Below are 24,917 nucleotides of genomic sequence, written 5' to 3' on the forward strand. Positions count from 1 at the left end.
TCCATTCCTCTTACGCACCAACTCTCATTATGTTCACACTGTTCTCTGTCAACCATACCTCCCCTCCCTATTTCCCTGCATGACTCCCTACCTCCTTCACCCCCCTCTCTTTTCCCCTCTCCCTCTGGCTCCCCCCTCGTTCTGCACCTATCCTCTTAAATAAATCACTTCCAACACGCAGCTGTTCAATTAAACTTTCACTAGATAATCAGGGGCTCTGTAGGAATAGGTAATTCAACTCACTAACCTGCTACACCGGGTGCCCTGATACACCATCATGTAGTGTTAATGGCCTGAATTGACCAGCGCCTATAAAGATAATGGCATTTTCATAACCCGCCAGCAGAATGGAAAGCCATCTTCCTTATAGACAGTAAATGGAGAAGACAGCTACTGATGCACTCTCACTGGCGCTAACCTCCTTTATCGCCCTGCAACCCAGCCTTTCAGAATCCTAGTTCTACTCTATGGTTGTTGACGAAGTGCAATACCACGAAGTGGCCACCTGGCGGGGCCACGATAGGCATACTAGGTGGGGGCCTGGTGGTCTTCACATGATAAGATATGCAACCATTTTGAGCTGGATTCAAAAGGACAATCACCAGTTTGTCAGACACCCTATCTGGACTGTGTCACCTGGAGAGGCATGCCACCACTACTCCCCACGACCTCCACCTCCCCACCAGGTGGAAACGTGCCTTTGTTTAATAAACTCCGACCTCTCCGCACGGCAACCTTGACTTCATTTATTTTCCCAGGCTGCTGTTAAATCACTCTGCTTCAACTCCCTCCATCCGCTCCCCTCTTTACCCTTACTCCCTCACTTTTTCCCATTCATTCGCTTTCCCTTTTCTGTCTCCTCACCCCCACCACTCTAATGACCTTGCTTGCCAAATGATCCAAATGACTGTGCCTTGAGTTAAACGCCGATTAGGAGGGAGCCCTATGCGGAGTTGGAGGAGGAGAGCTAAAGCGTAGGGGGATACAGCTGCCTGCATATTGGTTTGTTAGTCCCCCTGGCTAGTGATTACACGCACACAATGAATTTGGACAGTCGTTGGCCACGACAGCCATTTTTGCAATCAAAATCAACACAACCCGACTGCCTCAAATGAGGTCTCCTAACTACAATCAAGACGAGCTAGGTCCTGGGTTTCAAAGCCAATATTGGATCTAGACTACCCACCTCCCGTTCAATGCATCATACCAACTTAATTTTTGAAAACGATGGGTGTATGGTTTTAAAAGTGGGAGCGACTAAGCCAAATGAAGCGGAATGCAGAGGCAGCATGGTTTATCGTAGTTGTAACTGACCATGATAATGATAACTGGCCATCAAACTGTAAAACATCAAGAGAGCGCAAAACTGCGCTTTGTGCTGTGCTATATGACTCTTTTGATTATGTATGTTTGTGCACGGGCCACGCCTTTGACGGGGGAGACAATGACAATCTAGACCGCTGAGCTGGAAGAGTGCCATAACTTGTCGCCGTGACAATTTGCAATCCATGTTGCATCAAGGGCTCAGACCAGATTATGAGGCATCGTGGCTGATGAGGCAACATTTACTTTTCACACGCTCAGGGCCGTGCAGTTTTTACAGCAAGATTGCTCAAATGGAACAAAGCATTCCTTTGTGCGTCCGGGCTTTTATAAAAAACAGCGTAATGCTCTCTCAATCTCACTCTCCTCTTTCTCCTCCCTCCTACATGAGACAGGGCAGAACAACTAAGGACAAAACCTAACCCAGAGCCTGCTCTGACAGCGCCAGTGAGGCCTAGAACGTTTAGCATTTTCCCACACTTCAGAACTCACCTGGCCTATTATTGATGGGGAATTATTTGTCAGGTATATACACTACATGTCCAAAAGTATGTGGACACCTGCTTGTCGAACGCCTCATTTTGGTCGAATAGACCTGGCTCGCATGCGGTGTTCCAATTCATCCCTAAGGTGTATTATGGGGTTGAGGTCAGGGCTTTCTGCAAGCCAGAGATGTTCTTCCACACCGATTTCGACAAATCATTTCTTTATGGACCTCGCTTTGTGCACGGGGGCATTGTCATGCTGAAACAGGAAAGGGCCTTCCCCAAACAGTTGCCACCAAATTTGAAGCACAGAATCGTCTAGAATGTCATTGTTTGCTGTAGTGTTAAGATTTCCCTTCAATGGAACTAAGGAGCCTAGCCCAAACCATGAAAAACAGCTGTTTCCACTTCACAATGACAGCAATAGTAGTTGACCGGGGCAGCTCTAGCAGGGCAGAAATTTGACTAACTTACTTGTTGGAAAGGTGGCATCCTATGATGGTGGCACGTTGAAAGTCACTGAGCTCTTCAGTACGGGTCATTTCTATTGCCAATGTTTGTCTATGAAGATTGCATGTCTGTGTGCTCGATTTTATACACCTATCAGCAACAGGTGTGGCTGAAATAGCTTAATTCACTAATTTGAAAGGGTGTCCACGTACTTTTGGCCATGTAGTGTTTATGGAGGTAATGGGACACAATGCCCCAGGCATTGACATTATCTTTCTCAGGCAACTGAAGCCAACAATTTTTTTATTTTACCTTTTTAACCTGGCAAGTCAGTTAAGAACAAATTCTTATTTACAATGACGGCCTACACTGGCCAAACCCTAACCCAGTCAACGCTGGGCCAATTGTGCGCTGCCCTTTGGGACTCCCAATCACGGCCAGTTGTGATACAGCCTTGATTCGAACCAGAGTGTCTGTAGTGACGCCTCAAGCACTGAGATGCAGCACCTTAGACCGCTGCGCCACTCGGGAAATTAATCCGTCTCACCATAATTCACAGCATACTTAATTAATATTTTACAGGTTGACGGGTCCTCAGCTGAGCTGTGTACTGAATCTTATGTCATAGGATTACTTTGAATTTCAAGTGTTAGAATTTAAAAGCATTGAGATTCATGTTTGTGTAATGACTTTGGATGCCAAACTGGATCCCTCTAAATACGAGATTAAACTTTATTCACCTAAAAGGGTGAAAAAACGAAAGCTGTTTTGCATGGTCGAGCTTCACTTACTTCCAAAGATCACATAAAAATGCCTCTAATATACACTCACCGGACAGTTTATTAGTACATCTAGTACCGGGTCGAACCCCCTTTTGCCTCTAGAACAACCTGAAATCATCAGGGCAAGGATTCTACAAGGTGGACTCCATGGAATCACGCTGTTTACGCCAAATCTTGACGCAACAGGAACCAGGATTCGTTGGACCAGACGATGTTTCCCATTCCTCAATTGTCCGGTGTTGGTGATCGAGTGCCCATTGGAGCCGCTTCTTCTTGTTTTTAGCTGATAGGAATGGAACACGGTGTGGTCGTCCGCTGCAATAGGCCATCCGTGACAAGGGTCGACAAGTTGTGCGTTCCAAGATGTCATTCTGCACACTACTGTTGTACTGTGCCATTATTTGTCTGTGGGCCGCCTGTTAGCACGATTCTTGCCATTCTCCTTCGATCTCTCTCATCAACCAGCTGTTTTCGCCCACAGGAATGTCGAACCATTCTCAGTAAACCCTAGACACTGTCGGGTGTGAAAAGCCCAGGTGGGCGGCTGTTGAGGAGATACTGGATCCAGTGCGCCTGGCACCGACGTGTATACCAACACGCCTGGCATCATATCACTTGGTGAGTGTATACCAATACAGTATGGTGGCTGATAAAATGTATTTAATTCAAAATTATACAGCTTGTTTATACAACATTATATGATTAATGTCAATACTTCAACTAATATGGCCATGTGACATACTTCTATCTCAGTATATTGGCTTTAAAGGCCAGTACAGTAGGACAGTAGCAGCAGCTAGCCTCAGTATTAGCCACCAGTGAAAAGACTGCGTGGCACTCCATTGGGAATCCACCACATTTATACTCCTCCCTTCCATTCCTCCACATACCACCCCCAACTCCCAGAACGCCTGGCCTCCTTGTCCTACTCCTCAACACCATATAATACCACACCTTGAGGGACTCCTCAGCACAATAACAACATGCCAACCTTGAGATCTGGGTACTTCTGCTGGAGCATGGCTGTCTTTTCCGATCGGCTGGCTGCCGTACACAGGGCTCCCCTACCCCCACAACACAGTCCAACCAGGGGCTTAGTGGGCACGCTCAGTGTGGAGCAACAGAGGAAACAGCAGCTAAGTCCACCCCGCATGTTGTTTTCTGTGTTGGCTCAATGTTCTGGTCTGAGAACAAGGAGGAACAGGTGCTGAGATTAGGGATCGATTTAGCATCAATTGTTATGCATAGAGAATTAGGCAGAGAGAGAAACCCAACAGCACTAGGGTGGTTAGCTGTTGTGTTGGCAGTTTTTATTAAGAAGGTATGGTGAAGAGATTAAATCTGTCTATCTTTTGACATTCTAGTTGAAGTGTAAGCATACCATCTCTGTTCAGAGAAGTCCATTCTGCTCTTCTCTGGACAGACAATGAAAAAAAAAAACACATCTTCAGAGTGAGAAACTAGATTTTTTCTCACCCCACACAGCCAAATGTTTATTCTAGAAGAGAAGGCAGAGGTGAAGCGTGAGGGAGAACGTCCAATCAGCTATTTAAGGGTTGTTTTTGCCCTGGGTCTCCTGTTTGTCTATTGGGGTTTAATAACTTCAATAAAACGGTAAGGGGACATGGCTACCTCACAGAGATGAGAGGCTACGGCACTAACTAGCCATTAGAGAGGATGGGAGGGCATAGGAAATAGCCATAACAAATCTGCCCCAGTTAGCTGGCAGGCATCAATAATAAGGGACTCCGGTTTCTCAAATGTATTCTAATTTAAATCAGCTTCACGTAATGACCTCGGGCCAAGGGAGGCCTAGAGAACATCCACTGAGGGTTAAGAAACATGTTTCACACTTGATGGTCAGAGCTGTCATGCGGGACTTACATTTTTTTTGGTTTAGTTTTATTTACATTAGCTTTAAAAAATAAAATAAGAAATCTCACTTTCATGTGTTAGACAGTTGTTTTGCATCATCTCTTGTTTTGTAGCTTCCTTTAAAATTATTTTTATTCCATGTTTAATAGGCTATAAATAAATATATATATATTGTATAACTGTGTATATATATATATATACAGTTGAAGTCGGGAAGTTTACATACACCTGAGCCAAATACAATTAAACTCAGTTTTCACAATTCCTGACATTTAATCCTAGTAAACATTCCCTATCTTAGGTCAGTTAGGATCACCACTATATTTTAAGAATGTGAAATGTCAGAATAATAGTAGAGAGAGTTATTTATTTAAGCTTTTATTTCTTTCATCACATTCCCAGTGGGTCAGAAGATTACATACACTCAATTAGTATTTGGTAAAATTGCCTTTAAAGTGTTTAACTTTAGTCAAACGTTTCGGGTAGCCTTCCACAAGCTTCCTACAATAAGTTGGGTGAATTTTGGCCCATTCCTCCTGACAGAGCTGCTGTAACTGAGTCAGGTTTGTAGGCCTCCTTGCTCGCACACACTTTTTCAGTTCTGCCCACACATTTTCTATAGGATTGAGGTCAGGGCTTTGTGATGACCACTCCAATATCTTGACTTTGTTGTCCTTAAGCCATTTTACCACAACTTTGGAAGTATGCTTGGGGTCATTGTCCATTTGGAAGACCCATTTGCGACCAAGCTTTAACTTCCTGACTGATGTCTTGACATGTTGCTTCAATATATCCACATAATTTTCCATCCTCATGATGCCATCTATTTTGTGAAGTCCACCAATCTCTCCTGCAGCAAAAAAAAACAAAAACATGATGCTGCCACCCCCATGCTTCACGGTTGGGATGGTGTCTTCGGCTTGCAAGCATCACCCTTTTTACCCTAAACATAACAATGGTCATTATGGCCAAACAGTTCTAATTTTGTTTCATCAGACCAGAGGACATTTCTCCAAAAAGTATGATCCTTGTTCCCATGTGCAGTTGCAAACCGTAGTCTGGCTTTTAATGGCGGTTTTGGAGCAGTGGCTTCTTCCTTGCTGAGCGGCCTTTCAGGTTATGTCGATATAGGACTTGTTTTACTGTGGATATAGATACTTTTGCACCTATTTCCTCCAGCATCTTCACAAGGTACTTTGCTGTTGTTCTGGGATTGATTTGCACTTTTCGCACCAAAGTACGTTCATCTCTAGGAGACAGAACATGTCTTCTTCCTGAGCGGTATGACAGCTGCGTGGTCCCATGGTGTTTACACTTGCGTACTATTGTTTGTACAGATGAACGTGGTACCTTCAGGCATTTGGAAATTGCTCCCAAGGATGAACCAGACTTGTGGAGGTCTACAATTTTTTTTCTGAAGTCTTGGCTGATTTCTTTTGATTTTCCCATGATGTCAAGCAAAGTGGCACTGAGTTAGAAGGTAGGCCTTGAAATACATCCACAGGTACAATCAGAACAACACTTTTCAGCTGTACTAACATAATTGCAAAAGGGTTTTCTAATCATCAATTAGCCTTTTAAAATTATAAACTTGGATTAGCTAACACAATGTGCCATTGGAACACAGGAGTGATGGTTGCTGATAATGGGCCTCTGTACGCCTATGTAGATATTCCATAAAAAAATCTGCCGCTTCCAGCTACAATAGTCATTTACAACATTAACAATGTCTACATTGTATTTCTGACCAATTTGATGTTATTTTAATGGACAAAAAATGTGCTTTCCTTTCAAAAACAAGGACTTTTCTAAATGACCCCAAACTTTTGAACGGTAGTGTAGGTATATGATGTAATGACGCCACGTAAAATGTTGCGCTATACGTGCAACACAGCATTTCCAAACTAGCCCACAATGTCTGCTGTGTGGATCGAGCAGTCAACAAGTCGAGCAGTCATTTGAAAGAGTAACAAAATTTCAGCGAGACAATTCAAAGGCGAAATCCATTAAAGCCAAGATAATGGAATTCATTGCCCTTGACAATCAACCGTTCTCTGCCGTGAGTGATGTTAGCTTTCGCCGACTGGTTAAGCACCTACACACTACCAAGTGTGCTATTTTTCAGATGTTGCCCTACCGGATTTACACAGTAATAGCATCACTGCTATTAGCTTCACGACATACATACTATGGAAAACTGTTTTGGGTCTTTGCGTGTCAAAAAAGATACAGTAGCACTGTCAAAGCTGTACAAAAACGTCTGCAAACAAGCAACCACCGGCCACGAACAACATGTTTACAATACTGCGTTGGTAATAAAGCATAATCTGTTCAACCGCAAGTTCTGGGGTATCTAGCTTTAGCTTGGTACCTAGCTAGCACCAATACAACCAACCTGAAAACAATGACCAGTAGAAACTGCAGTCATTTTCATTATTCGTAGCAATGATTTAGGAATCCTTGTGAGTAAGTATTGGCTAGGTCGCCACTTGTTGTTCGCCTATTGAAATTATACTTCAGTTCATGAAAAAATATAGCTAGCCAGCTACTTAACCCTGTTGCCCAAAGCTAACGTTATAAGCAGCCGGCTAGCTTCATCTGGTTAGTGAGGCTCAATCAGACCGGGTTATGTGTTGCAAAGCTAGCCACAATAAGAACTAGGCACAATAGTAGAATTTGCGGTGTGCCTTCAAAATAAAAGTATGTCATTGACAGTGATGCAAATTAATACAAATAGTAGAATTATGCCATACTTTTATTTTGAAGGCTAACCGAAACGTCGACTATTGTGGCTAATCCTTATTGTGGCTAGCTTCACATAGATAGGTCCGACCACCATTAATCAAATAAGAACTATCTTATAAATTAGTGTTATTTTAGATGATGACACCTAGCTATATAGTTAGCTAGCTAACTATAGCTAATGAAACAGATTTTGTAGTTTTGCTATGTTTTTGGGGAAGAACATTGTTTGCATCCATTTAAAAAATATATATATTTCACCTTTATTTAACCAGGTAGGCCAGTTGAGAAAAAGTTATCATTTACAACTGAGACCTGGCCAAGATAAAGCAAAGCAGTGCGACACAAACAACAACACAGAGTTACACATGGAATAATCAAATATACAGTCAATAACACAATAGAAAAAAAGTATTACGCAAGGCATAGTAGCGAAGTAATTACAATTTAGCAAATTAACACAGGAGTGATAGATGTGCAGATGAGGATGTGCTAGTAGAAATACTGGTGTGCAAAAGAGCTAAAAAGTAAATAAAAACAATATGGCGATGAGGTAGGTAGATTGGATGGGCTATTTACAGATGGGCTGTGTACAGCTGCAGCGATCGATTAGCTGCTCAGATACCTGATGTTTAAAGTTAGTGAGTGAGATATAAGACTCCAACTTCAGCGATTTTTGCAATTCGTTCCAGTCATTGGCAGAAGAGAACTGGAAGGAAAGGCGGCCAAAGGGGGTGTTGGCTTTGGGGATGACCAGTGAGATATACCTGCTGGAGCGCGTGCTACGGGTGGGTGTTGTTATCATGACCAGTGAGCTGAGATAAGGTGGAGCTTTACCTGGCAAAGACTTATAGATAACCTGGAGCCAGTGGGTCTGGCGACGAATATGTAGCGAGGGCCAGCCGACGAGAGCATACAGGTCGCAGTGGTGGGTAGTATATGGGGCTTTGGTGACAAAACGAATGGCACTGTGATAGACTGCATCCAGTTTGCTGAGTAGAGTGTTGGAGGCTGTTCTGTAAATGACATCGCCGAAGTCAAGGAGAGCTTTTTTTTAATGGCCAGCACTGTAGGTGTGCGAGACAACTTAACCAGCATCATGGCATACATATCGATGAATAGTTGTGACATGAAATACGAGTGATAGTGTAATCAATGTGTAATAACTAGGTAAAAAATGTATGACCGCGTTAAATTATTATGTGACGTGCAGTCATATTCAGGTCCTGATTGGTCAACAAGCTTATTTGACATGTCAAATAGTGTTATTCGACATGTCAAATAGTGTTGTTTGACATGTCAAATAGTGTTGTTTAACGTGTATCTTTTTTGACATGCAAAGACCCAAATGGCGTTCCATAGAAATCCTGGTTGAGGATGAAACAACTGAACAACTGAACAACGAAACAGCACAGCAAGTAAGTGAAAGAAATAGGTTTTGATTATGTTTTACTGGTAATGGGGACATACGTAAATGCCAACAAAATAACTTTTTGGTCAGTGTGGTATGTGTGTGTGTATGTGTAACCTTTATTTAACTAGGCAAGTCAGTTAAGAACAAATTCTTATTTACAAAGAAGGCCTTCCTAGGCCAAACCCGGACGACGCTTGGCCAATTGTGCGTCGCCCTATGGGAGTCCCAATCACGGCCGGATGTGATACAGCATGGATTCGAACCAGGGACTATAGTGACGCCTCTTGCACTAAGATGCAGTGCCTTAGACCGCTGCATCCGTGTGTGTGTTTGTCAACAGTGTGCGAACTGGTGAACTGAAGTCAGGTGCAGGAGAGCAGAGATGAGTGAACAGGCACACTTTATTTGGCAGAAGGAAACAGTCGGACGCAAAAGCGAATAGCGCACTCGTCACACAAATAATGTACAGCATACAATACCACGGGTTCAAACAAGACCCGGCGAAAAACCAGCATGAAGCATCACACATGACACGTAACGAACAATTACACACACAGACATGGGGGGGAACAGAGGATAATATACACGTAGAGTGATGAGGGGATGTAAAACAGGTGTGCGGAAAAACAAGACAAAACAAATGGAAAATGAAAGGTGGAGCGGCGATGGCTAGAAGACCGGTGACGTCGACCGCCGAGCGCCGCCCGAACAAGGAGAGGAGCCGACTTCGGCGGGAGTCGTGACAGTGGGAGTCGTGACAGACAACTGTACTAGAATGCTTAAAAAGGCAGCAAAAAAATGAAATATCGGTTATCGGTATCGTTTTCTTCCGGCAAGGATAATATTGGATATCGGTATTGGCCAAAAATGTTATATCGGTGCATCACTAGCAAAAACCATTAAACGCTATGATGAAACTGGCTCTCATGAGGACCGCCACAGGAAAGAAAGACCCAGAGTTCCCTCTGCTGCAGTGGATAAGTTCATTAGAGTTACCAGCCTCAGAAATTGCAGCTCAAATAAATGTTTCAGAGAGTTCAAGTACCAGACACATCTCAACATCAACTGTTCAGAGGAGACTGCATGAATCAGGCCTTCATGGTGGAATTGCTGCAAAGAAACCACTACTAAAGGACGCCAATAAGAAGAAGAGACTTGCTTGGGCCAAGAAACACGAGCAATGTACATTAGACTGACATAATTTGAGATTTTTGGTTCTAACCGCTGTGTCTTTGTGAGATGCAGAGTAGGTGAATGGATGATCTCTGCATGTGTGGTTCCCACCGTGAAGCATGGAGGTGGAGGCATTATGGTGTGGGGGTGCTTTGCTGGTGACACTGTCAGTGATTTATTTCAAATTCAAGGCCCACTTAACCAGCATGGCTACCACAGCATTCTGCAGCAATACGCCATCCCATCTGGTCGTGCTTAGTGGGACTATCATTTATTTTTCAACAGGACAACAACCCAACAGACCTCTAGGCTGTGTAAGGGCTAATTGACCAAGAAGGAGAATGATGGCGTGCTGCATCAGATGACCTGACCTTCACAATCACCCAACCCAATTGTGATGGTTTGGGATGGGTTGGACAATTTTGGGGTTACTACATGATTCCATATGTGTTATTTCATAGTTTCGATGTCTTCACTATTACTCTACAATGTAGAAAATAGTAAAAATAAAGAAAAACCCTTGAATGAGTAGGTGTATCCAAACTTTTGACTGGTACTGTATATATATATATAGTTCATTTTAGGGATCAAAAGAGGAAATTAACATCGATACAATACATTACATCACATTCACATTCCAGAATACATGCCTGCCATGGGTTGAAGTGCAGCCGCATCCGAGTGTAGGTGGAGGAAAATATCAACAGTCATATCGCTCAGGAGGATGGAAAGGCAAACTACGTTTGAGATGCCAAATAATAGATAGAGGCATTTCAGTTGTGCTGAATACGCAACTGTATGCAACTGCAATACGGAAATGTGTTTCTAGTTTCTCTCATCAAAGGCATGACAGGCAAATCTTTATTTTCCCTTATAGTTTCAATAATTTTGTGGCTTTTATATAATCAGTGCTCACATTTTTATGATACAAAAAAGTATTCACCTTGCTAGGTTTGCCAGCTAACCTTGTCAGCGCTCAATAGAGGGTAATTGAGTAATCAAAACAGTTCAAACCCTGTCAACACTTAGGAAATCGACATGCAATGGGTCACAACCAGCTAATCACTACACTAAATTTACATTACGCCTTGAGTATTTGAAATTGGGCACATTTGGCCAACTTCACCGCTACATAGAATGTGGCGTGATACAGTATGTGTGACGAGGTTAAGCACCGTTTTGCATCAGCCAATAGCGGGGAAATCTCCTGCTGATGAATTTGATTATGCTAAAACGAAGAAGGAGAGAAGAGGGCAACGTGTCCTGACTCCAGGGGAGGGATGGCAAATTATGGAAATGAAATGGGTGGCTGTAGAGAGCGAGAGAGTGAGTTGCAGTCTCCAATGCGGATTTGGATTCATATTGTCTATTTATGGTGTCACTTTGGTGACAAAATCTGTTTAAAGGCAGCATCCATCTTGCCGGCAGCCATTGAAGACGGCAACTGCACAGCTAACGCTCAACCAGGGTGAATAATATAAAATGATTGAAGTTCACAGCAGCTAGATAGCTGTATCCACGGCAACTGTCATATCTCCCATTTGTATGTATCATCCTTTATATGCAGATAGATATCAACATGGGAAAGCCAGGTTAATCATGTATCAGGATTGCAGTTTGGAGCGAATCCTGCAGAGTGGAACTCTCATATCTCTGAGTATAAGAAATGACTGACTTAGTGGATATCAAACAATTTGGCTTGACCAGTCTTATAATGTTGGACTACATACAGAATAAAGTACACCAAGAAGCATGCCATTGGAATCTATTGAGAATTAGATCTAATCAGACCAGTCAGCAATTGACTTTTGCACCCATGCACTAAAGACCTCCCTTGGAATCAGTCTGAAATAATCTGCTGAGTACTTTCCTCTGAATCCACTGGTGTTCCAGCGGACATCAGCATGCATGTGCCTCTGCAAGTGTGTGTAGTATCTTTATGCTTGGAGTCTGTCTATGTGTGTGTGTGTGTGTGTGTGTGTGTGTGGCAGTCTCTGTTTGCTTGGAGTCTGTCTATGTGTGTAAGCAAGTCTTTATAGTGTGCGTGCTTCTACCTGGTCGATGGAGTCCACGAGCCACACGACGGACGCGCCTGCAGCCCGCCTCGAACGGCCAGTTCTGGAGAGACACTTACTTACGCTGGCGCACATGTAAATGAGCCTCCCCTTATCTCTAAGCCCCAGGCAAGGCCCCCTGGGAAGTATGAACCGCGGCGGTGGGAGGAGACCGGGATAGCATTGACCGGGATTGCAGGACTGTGTGTTAGTGTCAAGGTAATTACGGTAATGTGCTCCAATTACCTTGCACCCCCCTTGCCCCTGCTTTGTCTCATTTAAAGTTTTCTGTTCAAGACCGCTGGGGTTCAAACTGCTTTTCCTATAGCAGGGGTCCAAATTGCTGTGGAAAACACACTTCTATGACACAAGTCCTTCCAAGAATCCACCAAGGTAAAACGATTTTCTCCGCTGTGAATTGAGCTGATACAAGTGGTTATTTTTCTCTCTGTAGAAAATCACACATTGGAAGACATTAGGGTGGGACGCTCTACCAAGTGTCCCTTTTGAGTGCACTTACAGGCAGTCCACAAGCGTGATGATACTGTGTATCAGTGCCATTGTATTCTATCATATGACACTAGACACTTTATGAACACGACTGTTTATTCAATGTCTGCAGTTTCACCACCCACGGAAGTGGACTGCTCACCCAGTGATAGAAAAAAAGCATTCGAGCAAAAGCCACAACACCATAAGGGAGTCAGAATTTAAATCGATCCAAAAACATGTGACAGATTTTAGCAACCGGGCATATGCTGCAGATTATGCCCCCGAATACAACTCATAAATGTATAATCATTAACTTTCCTGAAAACCCTCCCCTCAGCCATCTGTTATAAATACGTACCTGCCCGCAATACCCTTGTCCGTATTTCTTTCCCTTTTGAGTGGCCCCGTTTCTATGATGGCCCGTCCATTACCATTTCCGGGTGTTAGATAATTTATTAATGTATTATTTTCCCTTCATGGCTCATAATGGTGTGGAAACAGCCTGTTTTTCTACTTTGCACAGAACAGCATGTCACAGCACAGCAGTAGCCGGAGTGTAGTCCTCTGGCCAGCTTTAGCACCAACAACACCAACACCGACGCAATACGCACTCCCCCTGCTCATATGATCTCATGCTAGTGTTTACATCAACACAAACGGGTGACTTTCTGTGAGGCTTGAGCAGTGAATTCCCAAGAGAAAAGATATTGGCAAGTCATGGGGACACTGGGTTGGGTTATATTGGCCAAACTTATCAACATTAATCGACATTAAGGGGCCAGTTTCCCAGACCCTGATTAAGTCTAGTTCTGGCCCCCGAATTTTGGGGGGAGATTTTCCATTGAGCATATGTTTTAAGTCCAGGACTAGGCTTATTCTGGGTCCAAGGAAACTGGCCCTAAATGTCGAAGAGAGGAATAATAGACACGTTTCTAGTTTTTTTGTACTGCCTCCCCTCAAAGACTTGAAATAATTTAGTTCTTGCCCATGTCAAAGAGACCCCTCCAGAGTTGATACATCATTACAATCAAAGATAGTGGTGGGAAAAAGTCCAACTTCTCCATGACTCCCTTTAAAAGCATCTCAGCTATCCAAATCACTCCCCGGGGCAGCGTCGTGTACATTATTACAGGAAGACACCTTCCTTGGGAGCCTTTGCCTGTAAAATGTGAGTTGTCAAAAAAAGCCAGATCAATTTCTGCTGTTTTGTGACAAAATGAAAGGGAGGACAGGTAAATAGACAGAACCTGCAGTGTAAAATGCAGCTCTCATCTTTGCCTTGTCTAAACCCCTGAAGGGCCTGGGATAACCAGGGGGAACTCGCTGCTGCAGCTCTAATAGAACTAATCTAATAAGTTAGTGTCATAGAATCAAATTCATTTAAGTTTCCATTTTAAACGTCAAATGAAGAAACTTGATTTTCATTACACAACACATTATACAGAAGTCACCATACACAAGTGCAATCTGACCGTGGAACAAGTGACTGGAGTCTGCCGTGTGAGCGTGAGCATTGGATCAGTTCAGACAAACAGATCTAATAGAAAGGGACAGGTTGGTGCAGGGGGTGCTGAGATGTTGGCCAGGGTAGGGGTAGCCTGGTGGAAAGAATGGCCGGCCATGAAAAAATGCACAGTGATATTATCGATTATAGTAGATTTATCAGTGGTGACAGTGTTTCCTATCCTCAGTGCAGTGGGCAGCTGGGAGGAGGTGCTCTTATTCTCCATGGACTTTACAATGTCCCAAAACTTTTGGGAATTAGTGCTACAGGAAGCAAATTTCTGTTTGAAAAAGCTAGCCTTAGCTTCCCTAACTGATTGAGTATATTGGTTCCTGACTTCGCGGGGGCTATTCGATACTAATGCAGAATGCCATAGGATGTTTTTGTGCTGGTCAAAGGTAGTCAAGTCTGGGGTGAACCAAGGGCTATATCTGTTCTTAGTTCTACATTTTTGAATGGGGCATGCTTATTTAAGATGGAGAGAAAGCACTTTTGAAGAGCAACCAGGCATCCTCTACTGACGGGATGAGGTCAATATCCTTCCAGGATACCCGGGCCAGGTCGATTAGAAAGGCCTGCTCTCTGAAGTGTTTTAGGGAGCGTTTGACAGTGATGAGGGGTGGTCGATTGACCAGTACGCACACAGGCAATGAGGCAGTGATCGCTGAGATCCTGGTTGAAGGTAGGCGTATTTAGAGGGCAGGTTGGTCAGGATGATATCTAAGAGGGTGCCCATGGTTACGGATTTAGGGTTGTACCTGGTAGGTTCCTTGATGATTTGTGTGAGATTGAGGGCATCTAGCTTAGATTGTAGGACGGCCGGGGTGTAAAGCATGTCCCAGTTTAGGTCACCTAACAGTACGAACTCTGAAGATAGATGGGGGGCGATCAATTCACATATGGTGTCCAGGGCACAACTGGGGGCCGAGGGGGGTCTATAACAAGCGGCAACGGTGAGAGACTTGTTTTTGGAAAGGTGGATTTTTAAAAGTAGAAGCTAGAATTGTTAGGGCACAGACCTGGAAAGTATGACAGAACTACGCAGGCTATCTCTGCAGTAGATTGCAACTCCGCCCCCTTTGGCAGTTCTATCTTGTCGGACAATGTTATAGTTAGGGATGGAAATTTCAGGATTTTTGGTGGTCTTCCTAAGCCAGGATTCAGACACGGCTATGACATCCGGGTTGGCAGAGTGTGCTGAATCAGTGAATAAAACAAACTTAGGGAGAAGGCATCTAATACTAACATGCATGAACCCAATGCTTTTACGCTTACAGAAGTCAACAAATGAGAGCGCCTGGGGAATGGTTGTGATGCTGGGGGCTACAGGGCCTGGGTTAACCTCCACATCACCAGAGGAACAAAGGAGGAATAGGATGAGTACGGCTCAAGGCTAAAAGAACTGGTTGTCTAGTGCATTCGGAACAGAGAGTACAAGGAGCAGGTTTCTGGGCGCGGAAGAATAGATTCAAGGCATAATGTACAGACAAGGGTATGGTAGGATGTGAGTACAGTGGAGGTAAGCCTAGGCACTGAGTGACGATGAGAGAGGTTTTGTCTCTAGACGCACCATTTAAGCCAGGTGCGGTCACCGCATGTGTGGGGGGTGGAACAACAATGCTAGCTAAGGAATATTGAGCAGGGCTGGAGGCTCTACAGTGAAATAAGACAAGAATTACTAACCAAAACAGCAATAGACAAGGAATATTGACATTAGGGAGAGACATGTGTAGCCGAGTGATCATAGGGTCCAGTGAGTAGCTAGGCAAGCAGGAGGCACGGCGATTCAGACAGCTAGCATGCCGGGGCTAGCAGCAGGCTAGCAGATAGGCCTCAGGGGGACGTTGCAATGGGAGAGTCTGTTGAAACCACCTCGGATGGTTACGTCGGCAGACCAGTCATGATGGATCGGCGGGGCTCCGTGTCGGCAGCAAAGGGTCCAGGCCAATTGGCAGAAGAGGTATTGAAGCCCAGGAATTATCTGATGGAATTCTTCGGCTAGCCGGGAGAAGGGCCTAGCTCGAGGCTAACTGGTGCTTGCTTCGGCACAGAAACCCTCTTGGACGGTTACGTTGGTAGACTAGTCGTGATAGATCGGTGGGGCTCCGTGTCGGCAGCAAAGGGTCCAGGTCAATTGGCAAAAGAGGTAATTGAAGCCCAGGGATTGCTTGATGGAATGTTTTCAGCTAGCCAGGAGATGGGCCTAGTTTGAGGCTAGCTCCAGATTAACTGATGTTTGTTTCAGGACAGAGACATTAGACAGGAGTAGCCACTCGGAGAGCAGCTAGTTAGCTGCGATGATCTGGAGTAGTTCAGAGCTTGCGGTAGGAATCCAAAGATGTGGTAAAGCAAAGCAGTCTGATATGCTCTGGGTCGATATCGCGCTGTGGAGGCTGGCAAGAGTTTCCCGGGCTGAGGCTGGCAGTCCGCGTTAACGGTGATGACCGCTAGCAGTGGCTAACTGACTACTAGCTAGTAGCTAGTTAGCTGACTAGCTTCAGAAGGGGGTTCCGGTTCAAAAGTGTAAAAATAGCAGATCCGTACCACATTGAGTGAGGCGGGTTGCAGGAGAGCATGTTCAGTCCGTAGATGGAAAATTTGATTTAAAAAATAATATATACGTATATACAAGGGATGGGACAAGACAATCAAAACAGACATCCCCACTGCTACGCCATCTTGGATTAAGTATGGTGATATGGTGATCACCAGCCCCTAATCCCTAGGCATTCCTTTGAACTAGATTGGAACAGTTAGGTTTAAACAATATGGTAAAGAGTCTACACATATATCAGAAGGCAAGGTGAAGCAACAACCAAACTACTTTAAACCTATCCAATCCTTTCAGATCTGCAATAAACTCAAGGGGGCTAAGGGTCGATTTGAAATTCAGCCTATATTGCCTTATTTCACTGTTGTGCATCAAAAGGATAGAAACTTTAAGTCATAGAGAAGATATAACAAATTCTGCAACTCAGTGAAAACTTCAACAACTAGAAAGGAGAGTGGTCGGTCTGATTGAGGTACGAAAACTCAAAACAGGGAATAAAATGCGTCTCTCCAAGGAGAAGACATGATGGTCTACTACTAAATCCTAAAAATAAGTAAGAAACTGCCTCAGGGCTTAAAACCTTAGTCTACTCTCTTTTTATTCACAGGTTGATGTGAATAAAAAGCGGTAGTAGGTGAACAGTTACATGCAACTGTCCTGCACACCAAAGAAAAAAAATTCAAAGCGGAGGACATTTCATTTAACATTTGTCCCATACTGTACATCTTGTTTGTAAGGTTTGTGTGTCCAATATGAATTGGATATCATCTGGCATTGTGCAATGGTAAATGTCTTTGACACTTTTTTCTCCAGACTGTAAATAACTCACTCACAGCGTGTGTGCGAGTGAAGTAGTAGTAGTGGTAGTGTGGCTACTTTACAGGTAGCTCTCTCAATGACACCAGCAGATCAATAATAAAAAAGTGAGGGGATAGGACGGAGGATAGTTATCCAGAAAGTCTAGAAACCGTCAATAAAATCAAGTCAGAGTAGAGGCAGAGAGGATTTGGGAGGCTACAGGAGAACACGTCTATCCTGGCCATTATCAGAGATGACCGCTGATAAGGACAGGGGCTCGATGTTGTCCGATGTGGGCTGACAAGCCGCCCGTGGCAGGACAACACTCTTCCTGAGTCATCCGATCCGTGCTGTGCTCACGCCTTACCGAGCGGGCCTGACATTTCCCATCACCGACATGGGAACAAGATGAAAGGGCTCTGAACGGGGAGACATGGCAGAGCCACTGGACAGCAGGAAACAGAAACCCGGGCCAGGAAGTTGCCGTGTTCCTCGATAGCGGCAACAAAAACGCCAGAGGGCATAGGCATAAGAATATGGGTCACATAGGCTCTCATTTGTTCCCAAGGCATTCTGATATATACGGTGTACGTGAGGCCAATATGTACGTACTGTATAAGGCAGCGTTTTACTTACAGTTCATTGAAATATTATGGCATCATCGAATAAACTGTATATTAACATACGTACATGATAATAATTCTAATGCGTCATAAATGTAGCCCCACAAATGTAGACGTCATTCTCACCTCTGTTTATTCACCACTCCAGAGAGAGGTGGACTTCTCAATCTCAACAAAAACACAGAACAAACTCATGCTGCAAACTATGCATGTAATTATAGCTTTTCTGGGTTATGACAAGCATCACAAAGACGTGCTGGGTATGATTAATAATATATAATAGTATAATATATGCCATTTAGCAGACGCTTTTATCCAATGCAGTGCATACATTTTAAGTATGGGTGGTCCCAGGAATCAAACCCACTATCCTGGCGTAGCAATCGCCATGCGTTACCAACTGAGCTACAGAGGACCACATACTGCCATGCACTGCATTCTTATTATTTCCATAGTAACGGAACATTAAAGGCATAGCTACCCCCCCCAACACACACACATGTGCACACATGCACGTTTGTTACAATGGGAACCGTGGGGGAGGGGGGCGGACAGGGAATTTCCAAGAGTCACAAAGCCCCACCACCTCGAATGTGATCCACTGCAATAACATGACAGACCTTCAAAGCCATAAGAAATGAAAAGGGGATGGATGGAGGCAGCTAGGGAGGGAGGGTTAAAGGAGGTAGACTTCTGCTGAGTTCAATTCATATTTAAAGACCTTCTTTATTACATCTTTAATCATCTTATTTTGGTGGAGATGCCTCAACAGTTGACTTCCAGCAATGTTTAATTCACACCCAATTGAGTCAACTGTCCCAGGGTCTCTCTCCCTCGGATGTTCCCCTCTTATCACCTATTTTATCTGGAGTTGTATTTTTCTCTTTTCCACAGAGACAGAAATGCAACACTATCACTATCCTGTATATGCAACACTGTATAATTCTTAGATAATCACAGAAATGTTAAAGAGGAGGGTCAAATATGAATTGCGAGCTGACATTTGAATGTTATGTTTCTAAGGCAGCCTAGTTTGCAAGGGAAAGTCATGGTTAAAAATCAGTTTAGGGGATGCACATTGCACACAACGTGATGATGGCTGAAATAGACAAGGTGTCATTCAATATTATGAAAACCTTTGAAACATCAGAGAATCTGGTGATCCATTTTGTTTCTCCATGTTTTAACTATGTACAGAAACATATACAATATAACTGGATGGAAAACCAGTGAAAAAAAATACATTTGGCATTTTCATCACTAAAGTGGCACTAAAATGGATTCATTAGAAAATGTTATGAATGGGATGGACACCGATAAGGTGAAGTTAAAAGTAAATGCTTGATCTATATATGACAACAGTGTTAGGTAGGGCTGGGATGACTTCTTTAGGAAAACGTTGGAAAAGGTTGGAATAAACATCATTATGTTGTCATCCAGAGTCAAATGTATCTATTTTCTAAGCTATAGCACAAAATATTTAACAGGTTTTTAAAGGAACTAAGAGTTCGGTCTGCTTTGTATTTTCACTTCAGCCATGGAAAAGTGTATTGCGTTACTATCATCACAGGCCTAGTGTTAGGGTGAGGGATTGGGCAGGACACAGCTTGGAACAAGATATCTTTTGGGAGGGAGGGTCTCCTTGGGTGCAGACACCGCTGTGATGATGTGAAGACAAATGCTTGGGGCTGTCCTACTTGGTGTCTGGAAAGCCTTTACCTTGTGAAAAGACTGTTGTGTGGATAAGTTCCATAAGACAGCCCACAATTTATACCTTTATACACATACACCGAAACACATCCAGCACATACGTATGCTAGTATGCACATACACACGTCTCATGCTTGTCCCCACACCCACCTTGGGTTGGTTATGTAGTAGAAGTCTTTCATGTTGAACTGGGGAGATAACTCTAATGCACTATCCCTGCCTGCATAAATCATAGCACTGCCTGTTCCTATTCGCCTTAATGAGTTATTGAAGTCTAATTAATTCACAGTGAATTCCTAAATTGAAGTCTGAGAGTTTCCATTTTGATTAGGGGGCGCCGTGTTTACGAAGCGTTTTGCCGTCATGCCTCAGCTTTCGCTTAATATCGGGCCCCTCCCCCTCTATTTCTTCTCATCTTCAGGGGAGTAGAAAAAGAAAGCTCAATTTTCACGAGGCTTTAATGGATTTAAATAATCATTTTCTTTCGTCGGACAACTCTAACCCTCCCATTATGTTGACGGAGAGGAAGAACAGTGAGAAACACAGGGGCGAGGGAGAGGAGACATGCCTCGTATCCCCTAAGCTCTAATTCAACAAGAAGTGGGTCAGCTCATGAGGAATTTAATTTGAACAGATGTCAATTAATACCCATTATGCCTGCTCTTTCGAGGGGCTGCTGAACGCTCTTCGTCTCATGTTCTTGGAGCCGAGTCTTACATGAGAGATTCAAAAAGATTTGACATGATATAGTCCTTTAACTTCTTCACTGTGCCGGTTGAATCTATAGCACTAGGGAATGAAGTAGCTAGGCCTCTCTGTTACAGGGGAAATTGAGTCCTCCAGTTATCAACATCTAGGCGTGTGTTCAATAGAGAGATGGTATACAAACCAGAAGTGTATTTTTTCCCCTACAGAATGTTGAAAAACAGAAACTTCAAAATGGCTTGACGTTCATGATTCTAGAGAACATCTCCCAATTGTCTTTTAATTACGTAAGCCCCAGCACTTATGTAAGGAAACGTTTCTGTTCAATACATATAGGCACCACTTCAAAGGACTGAGATGACTCAAATTGACTTGTTCATTTAAATATTTTTTTCACATTACTCCATACCTTGGTAATTGCCACAAGACACTTTTCCAGACTCAGTAAAAGTAATCTAATGAGAGGGAAGAAATCAGTGATTATAAACCCTACTTAGTCTTAAGAAAATAATCTAATGCATATAATTGGTAAGAGTGAACTCCCTGGACAAGGGTTAGGGTTAGAGTTAACCCTGGAGGAGGGTTAGGGTTAACCTTGGAGAAGGGTTAGGGTTAACCCTGGAGGAGGGTTAGGGTTAACCTTGGAGAAGGGTTAGGGTTAACCCTGGAGGAGGGTTAACCTTGGAGAAGGGTTAGGGTTAACCCTGGATAAAGGGTTAGGGTTAACCTTGGAGAAGGGTTAGGGTTAACCCCGGATAAAGGGTTAACCCCGGATAAAGGGTTAGGGTTAACCCCGGATAAAGGGTTAGGGTTAACCCTGGAGAAGGCGATAAACAACGATGTCAGTAATGCTTGGACAGTGCTTATGTAAAGGCAGTAAGTAACACATTGACCATATTTCCGTATGAAAGCACACACTCGATTCCTTGCCTCCTTAGCTATATTGGAGGAGAAGGTCCAAGGTCCCTACCCTCTGACCTAGGAGAGATGATGCGAAGAATCCAGGAAAGATGAATTGAGGAGAAGAAAATTCATTGAAATACCCACTTACTTGAGGGTGAACTGCTCCACGGTGGAGTTGGGCACCAGGTAGAGGAAGATGTTGAGGGTCTCTCCTGGCTTCAGCGGCTTCTCCGGCAACCTCAGGAACATGTTCTTATCCAGCTGCTTGTCCACCACCAACTGCTCCTGGCTGGACTGGTACAGGCTGATGCTACCGATGCGGAGGAGGGGGTGTTGAGAGGGCGGCTCACCCCTTGATCCTCCTCTGCGGCCCGATCTCTCGCCGCACTCCCCTCCGCTGTCCGGGTCGTGGAGGGTGTAGTAGAGCTCGGTCTGTAGGGTCTCCACACTCAGCTCCAGGCCCAAGCTGTCGCTGGGGCCTTTCCTCCGGCCCAGGGGGGCCACATTGGTATTGAACCAGGTGGGGGGCAACTCCAGCTGGGCCAAGCACTGGGCCAGGTTCCCCCATAGGCGGCACGACGTCTTGATCTCACGTACGTCACGGAAGGCGTGGAGCCTCACGCAGGGCAGCTTGTCCTGGACCTTGAAGTCATCCCAGTCGCGACCTGCTATGTAGAAGAGCACCTGGACCACAGGGTTGCTGGAAAACACCCTCGACTGGACGATAAAGGCCCGGACCTTCCAGTTGACTGTCAGCCGCCCGGGGATGTCCAGGGGGCTGGAGGGCTGAAGGAGGTCCTTGGACAGGCTCTGGTCCTGGGCGAACGGGCCAAAGGTGATGTTGACGGCGGGAAGCTCCTTGGTCTGAAAGACCACAAAGCTCTCGGAACGCTGGAGAGGATGTCCGTTGTTGGGGATACCGCTGCTCTGGCCCGAGGACCTGGTCTCTCGCAGGAAGAAGGCCAGCTGGGCGTTGGAGAGCTTAAAGTTGGAGGGAAGGTAGACATCAGGAGGGGTGGATGTGACTGCCGAAGAGCTGAGGAGAGCATCTGAGCTGGTCGGGGATACTTTCACTGCAAATGCTGATCAGAGAGAAAGAGAAAGAGAGAGAGGACAAGGTTAGAATCTTTACAATGCAACATGTCATTTCTTTCTTTGCAATTTTCACCTGCTCTTTACATTTAACTGCGACAGACAGACAGACAGACAGACAGACAGAGACAGACAGAGACAGACAGAGACAGACAGACAGACAGACAGACAGACAGACAGACAGACAGACAGACAGACAGACAGACAGACAGATTTTACCATCTCACCCAGTTAGAGAAGGATGACATGTGAACAGTCAATGAACACTAATCATCTGATAAAGGGACAGTATGTGTCAAGTGGCTTGCAGGCAGGTTGGGTCATTGTACGGTTGTACGCGTTAAAAGCTGCCCGGCCACTGATCTGTATCATACATGCTGTTCACAAGATACAGCTCAACACAACACGCTCAATCGATTGTTCCTCGAGCTCAATAACACACCAGTAGTCAGTCTTAAAATTGACTGAGAAGCTAACGATTGGACAAAATGCAGAAGTTTTTAAAAGACATTTGACGAGGACAAAATGTAAAAGCTAAATAGGGAGATAATTTAGGACAAAATAAAGTGGGAACAAACAAAAACGTGTTATATAATCACAAACTCTGAGAAAAGAACAACTGAAAACATATACCCTCAAGCTATAACATACAATCTGCTCAGGCATAGGACACAGTCATAAAGAAACAGTATTGATGTGACATACTTATCAGAAGTACCAAGAATAGGGCATAAAAGTGCCAAAGCCTTTCCAGACAGACCAAATCAGAGATTAAAAGTCCCATGTTCCAAATGTTCTGGCATTGAAAGTATATTTCCTTGAATAGCCTTTGAAAAGCGTATATCCAATCATCAGTAGAGAGTTTGCAGTCACACAATTAACCAATCCTCAAGCATCAGTAAAAAAAATATCTCCACAGATATTCACTGTACTGGAACAGATTTCTCAGTGGTTCAATTGCTTGCACTGCAGCACACGCCTGTGGGGGACCTACAGAGGTTCTTGAACCTCTGCTTCTATTCCCTTTGGTGCAGTCGTGGTCCACAGCAAATACACACAGAGGCTCTTTGAATCCAGTCCACATGCAGCTTCACTCTGGCAGCAGTCCCTTATAGACCAAACCCCTCCTCGCTAGCTGGGTCTAATGCTGTAGACAAAGCCTTGACACCGCCCCGTCTCGCCACACCTAGCCTCAGTCTATAATCACCATTTTAGCTCCCACAGGCCTCAAAGGACTCTTGAACCACACACTTGCGGGGAAAAAATCTCCAGCTCGATTCATCCTCTCCCACAGGACGTGTTCAGGCAGGCTCTTCTGTTTGTGTGTGAGTCCGTGAGTGAGTGAGTGTCTGTATGTGTTAGAGGGGAGGGGTGAGGTGGGAATGGGGGAGGAATGTATTACTTAAATGCCTTCAGGCAAAGAGAGTGAGCGGGAGAGGGGGGGGGGGGGGATTAGCTAAAGATCATTGACGAATTAGCTCTCCCTCTAGTCCTCACTCTCCTCCTCTCTTCTTCTGCCACAGGCCCCCGAGAAAGAGAATGAGGGTACATGGGGGAGGGGGAGGGTTAGGGGATTTCGACTACTTTTCCCCCTAAATCACAAGTGGCTTGAATTCCTACAATAAAAAAAAAGGGAATTCTTGGATGTATGTGTGGGCCAGGCCTACACTCGGCATCACGCTCAACAGGAGGCCGGAAAAAAGATGAAGGGGCCTGTTGTTCATTCCACCACGAACCGTTTCACTTATTTCCACATCAACAAGATAAACGGAATAATTCTCATCTCGCAATGAGGTAGATGTTCTTGAGCACTGTTTTTATCAGTTATTTTCAGTTATGTATCAGATTTCCCAAAGGACTACGGATGATTTTGCATATCTGCTTGAGGAACTTCAGTACATTTCTGAGAGTTGTCGGAGCCTCCTTCAAAAATTATTTCATGTAATTTATAGCTGATTTTGCGTTATCGGGAAAAAAGGGGTCCATTCATCGCGATATGGATTTTTGACCATATCGCCCAGCTCTAGTCAAACAAATGGTGCACTCCCACAGTGTGGTCCGACTGACCGTCTGAGGGCCAGGCAATGAAGTACCTCTTTAGGGAAGTGACATGATACTCTCATGTCTGCAGAGCAAAGCAACGCTGTTCCATTAGAGACCACATTAGCTGCTTGAGTGTCTCTTCATCTCTTTCTAAACACGCGTAATGCACACAACCGACTGCTCTTGTATAGTCCCCCT

The 24,917-nt window shown here is 44.4% G+C and overlaps 1 protein-coding gene across 2 annotated transcripts in view; it reads right to left on the reverse strand.

The window, feature by feature from the left end:
- Positions 1-24,917, reverse strand: part of tmem132e (transmembrane protein 132E) — a 379,620-nt gene that overhangs the window by 59,758 nt on the left and 294,945 nt on the right. The window contains exons 1-2 of one of the 2 annotated variants that reach the window (XM_071339297.1): positions 23,382-24,034; positions 21,733-22,666 (exon numbers count right to left, since the gene is read on the reverse strand). In XM_071339297.1, the coding sequence (XP_071195398.1) occupies positions 21,733-22,666; positions 23,382-23,460 (1,013 nt within the window). In that variant the 5' untranslated portion in view covers positions 23,461-24,034. Of the gene's footprint in view, positions 1-21,732; positions 22,667-23,381; positions 24,035-24,917 lie in introns of those variants that run through there. The other variant, XM_071339298.1, reaches the window with a different exon arrangement.

Source organism: Salvelinus alpinus, chromosome 13, assembly GCF_045679555.1.
Source record: "Salvelinus alpinus chromosome 13, SLU_Salpinus.1, whole genome shotgun sequence".
Taxonomy (NCBI): Eukaryota; Metazoa; Chordata; class Actinopteri; order Salmoniformes; family Salmonidae; genus Salvelinus; species Salvelinus alpinus.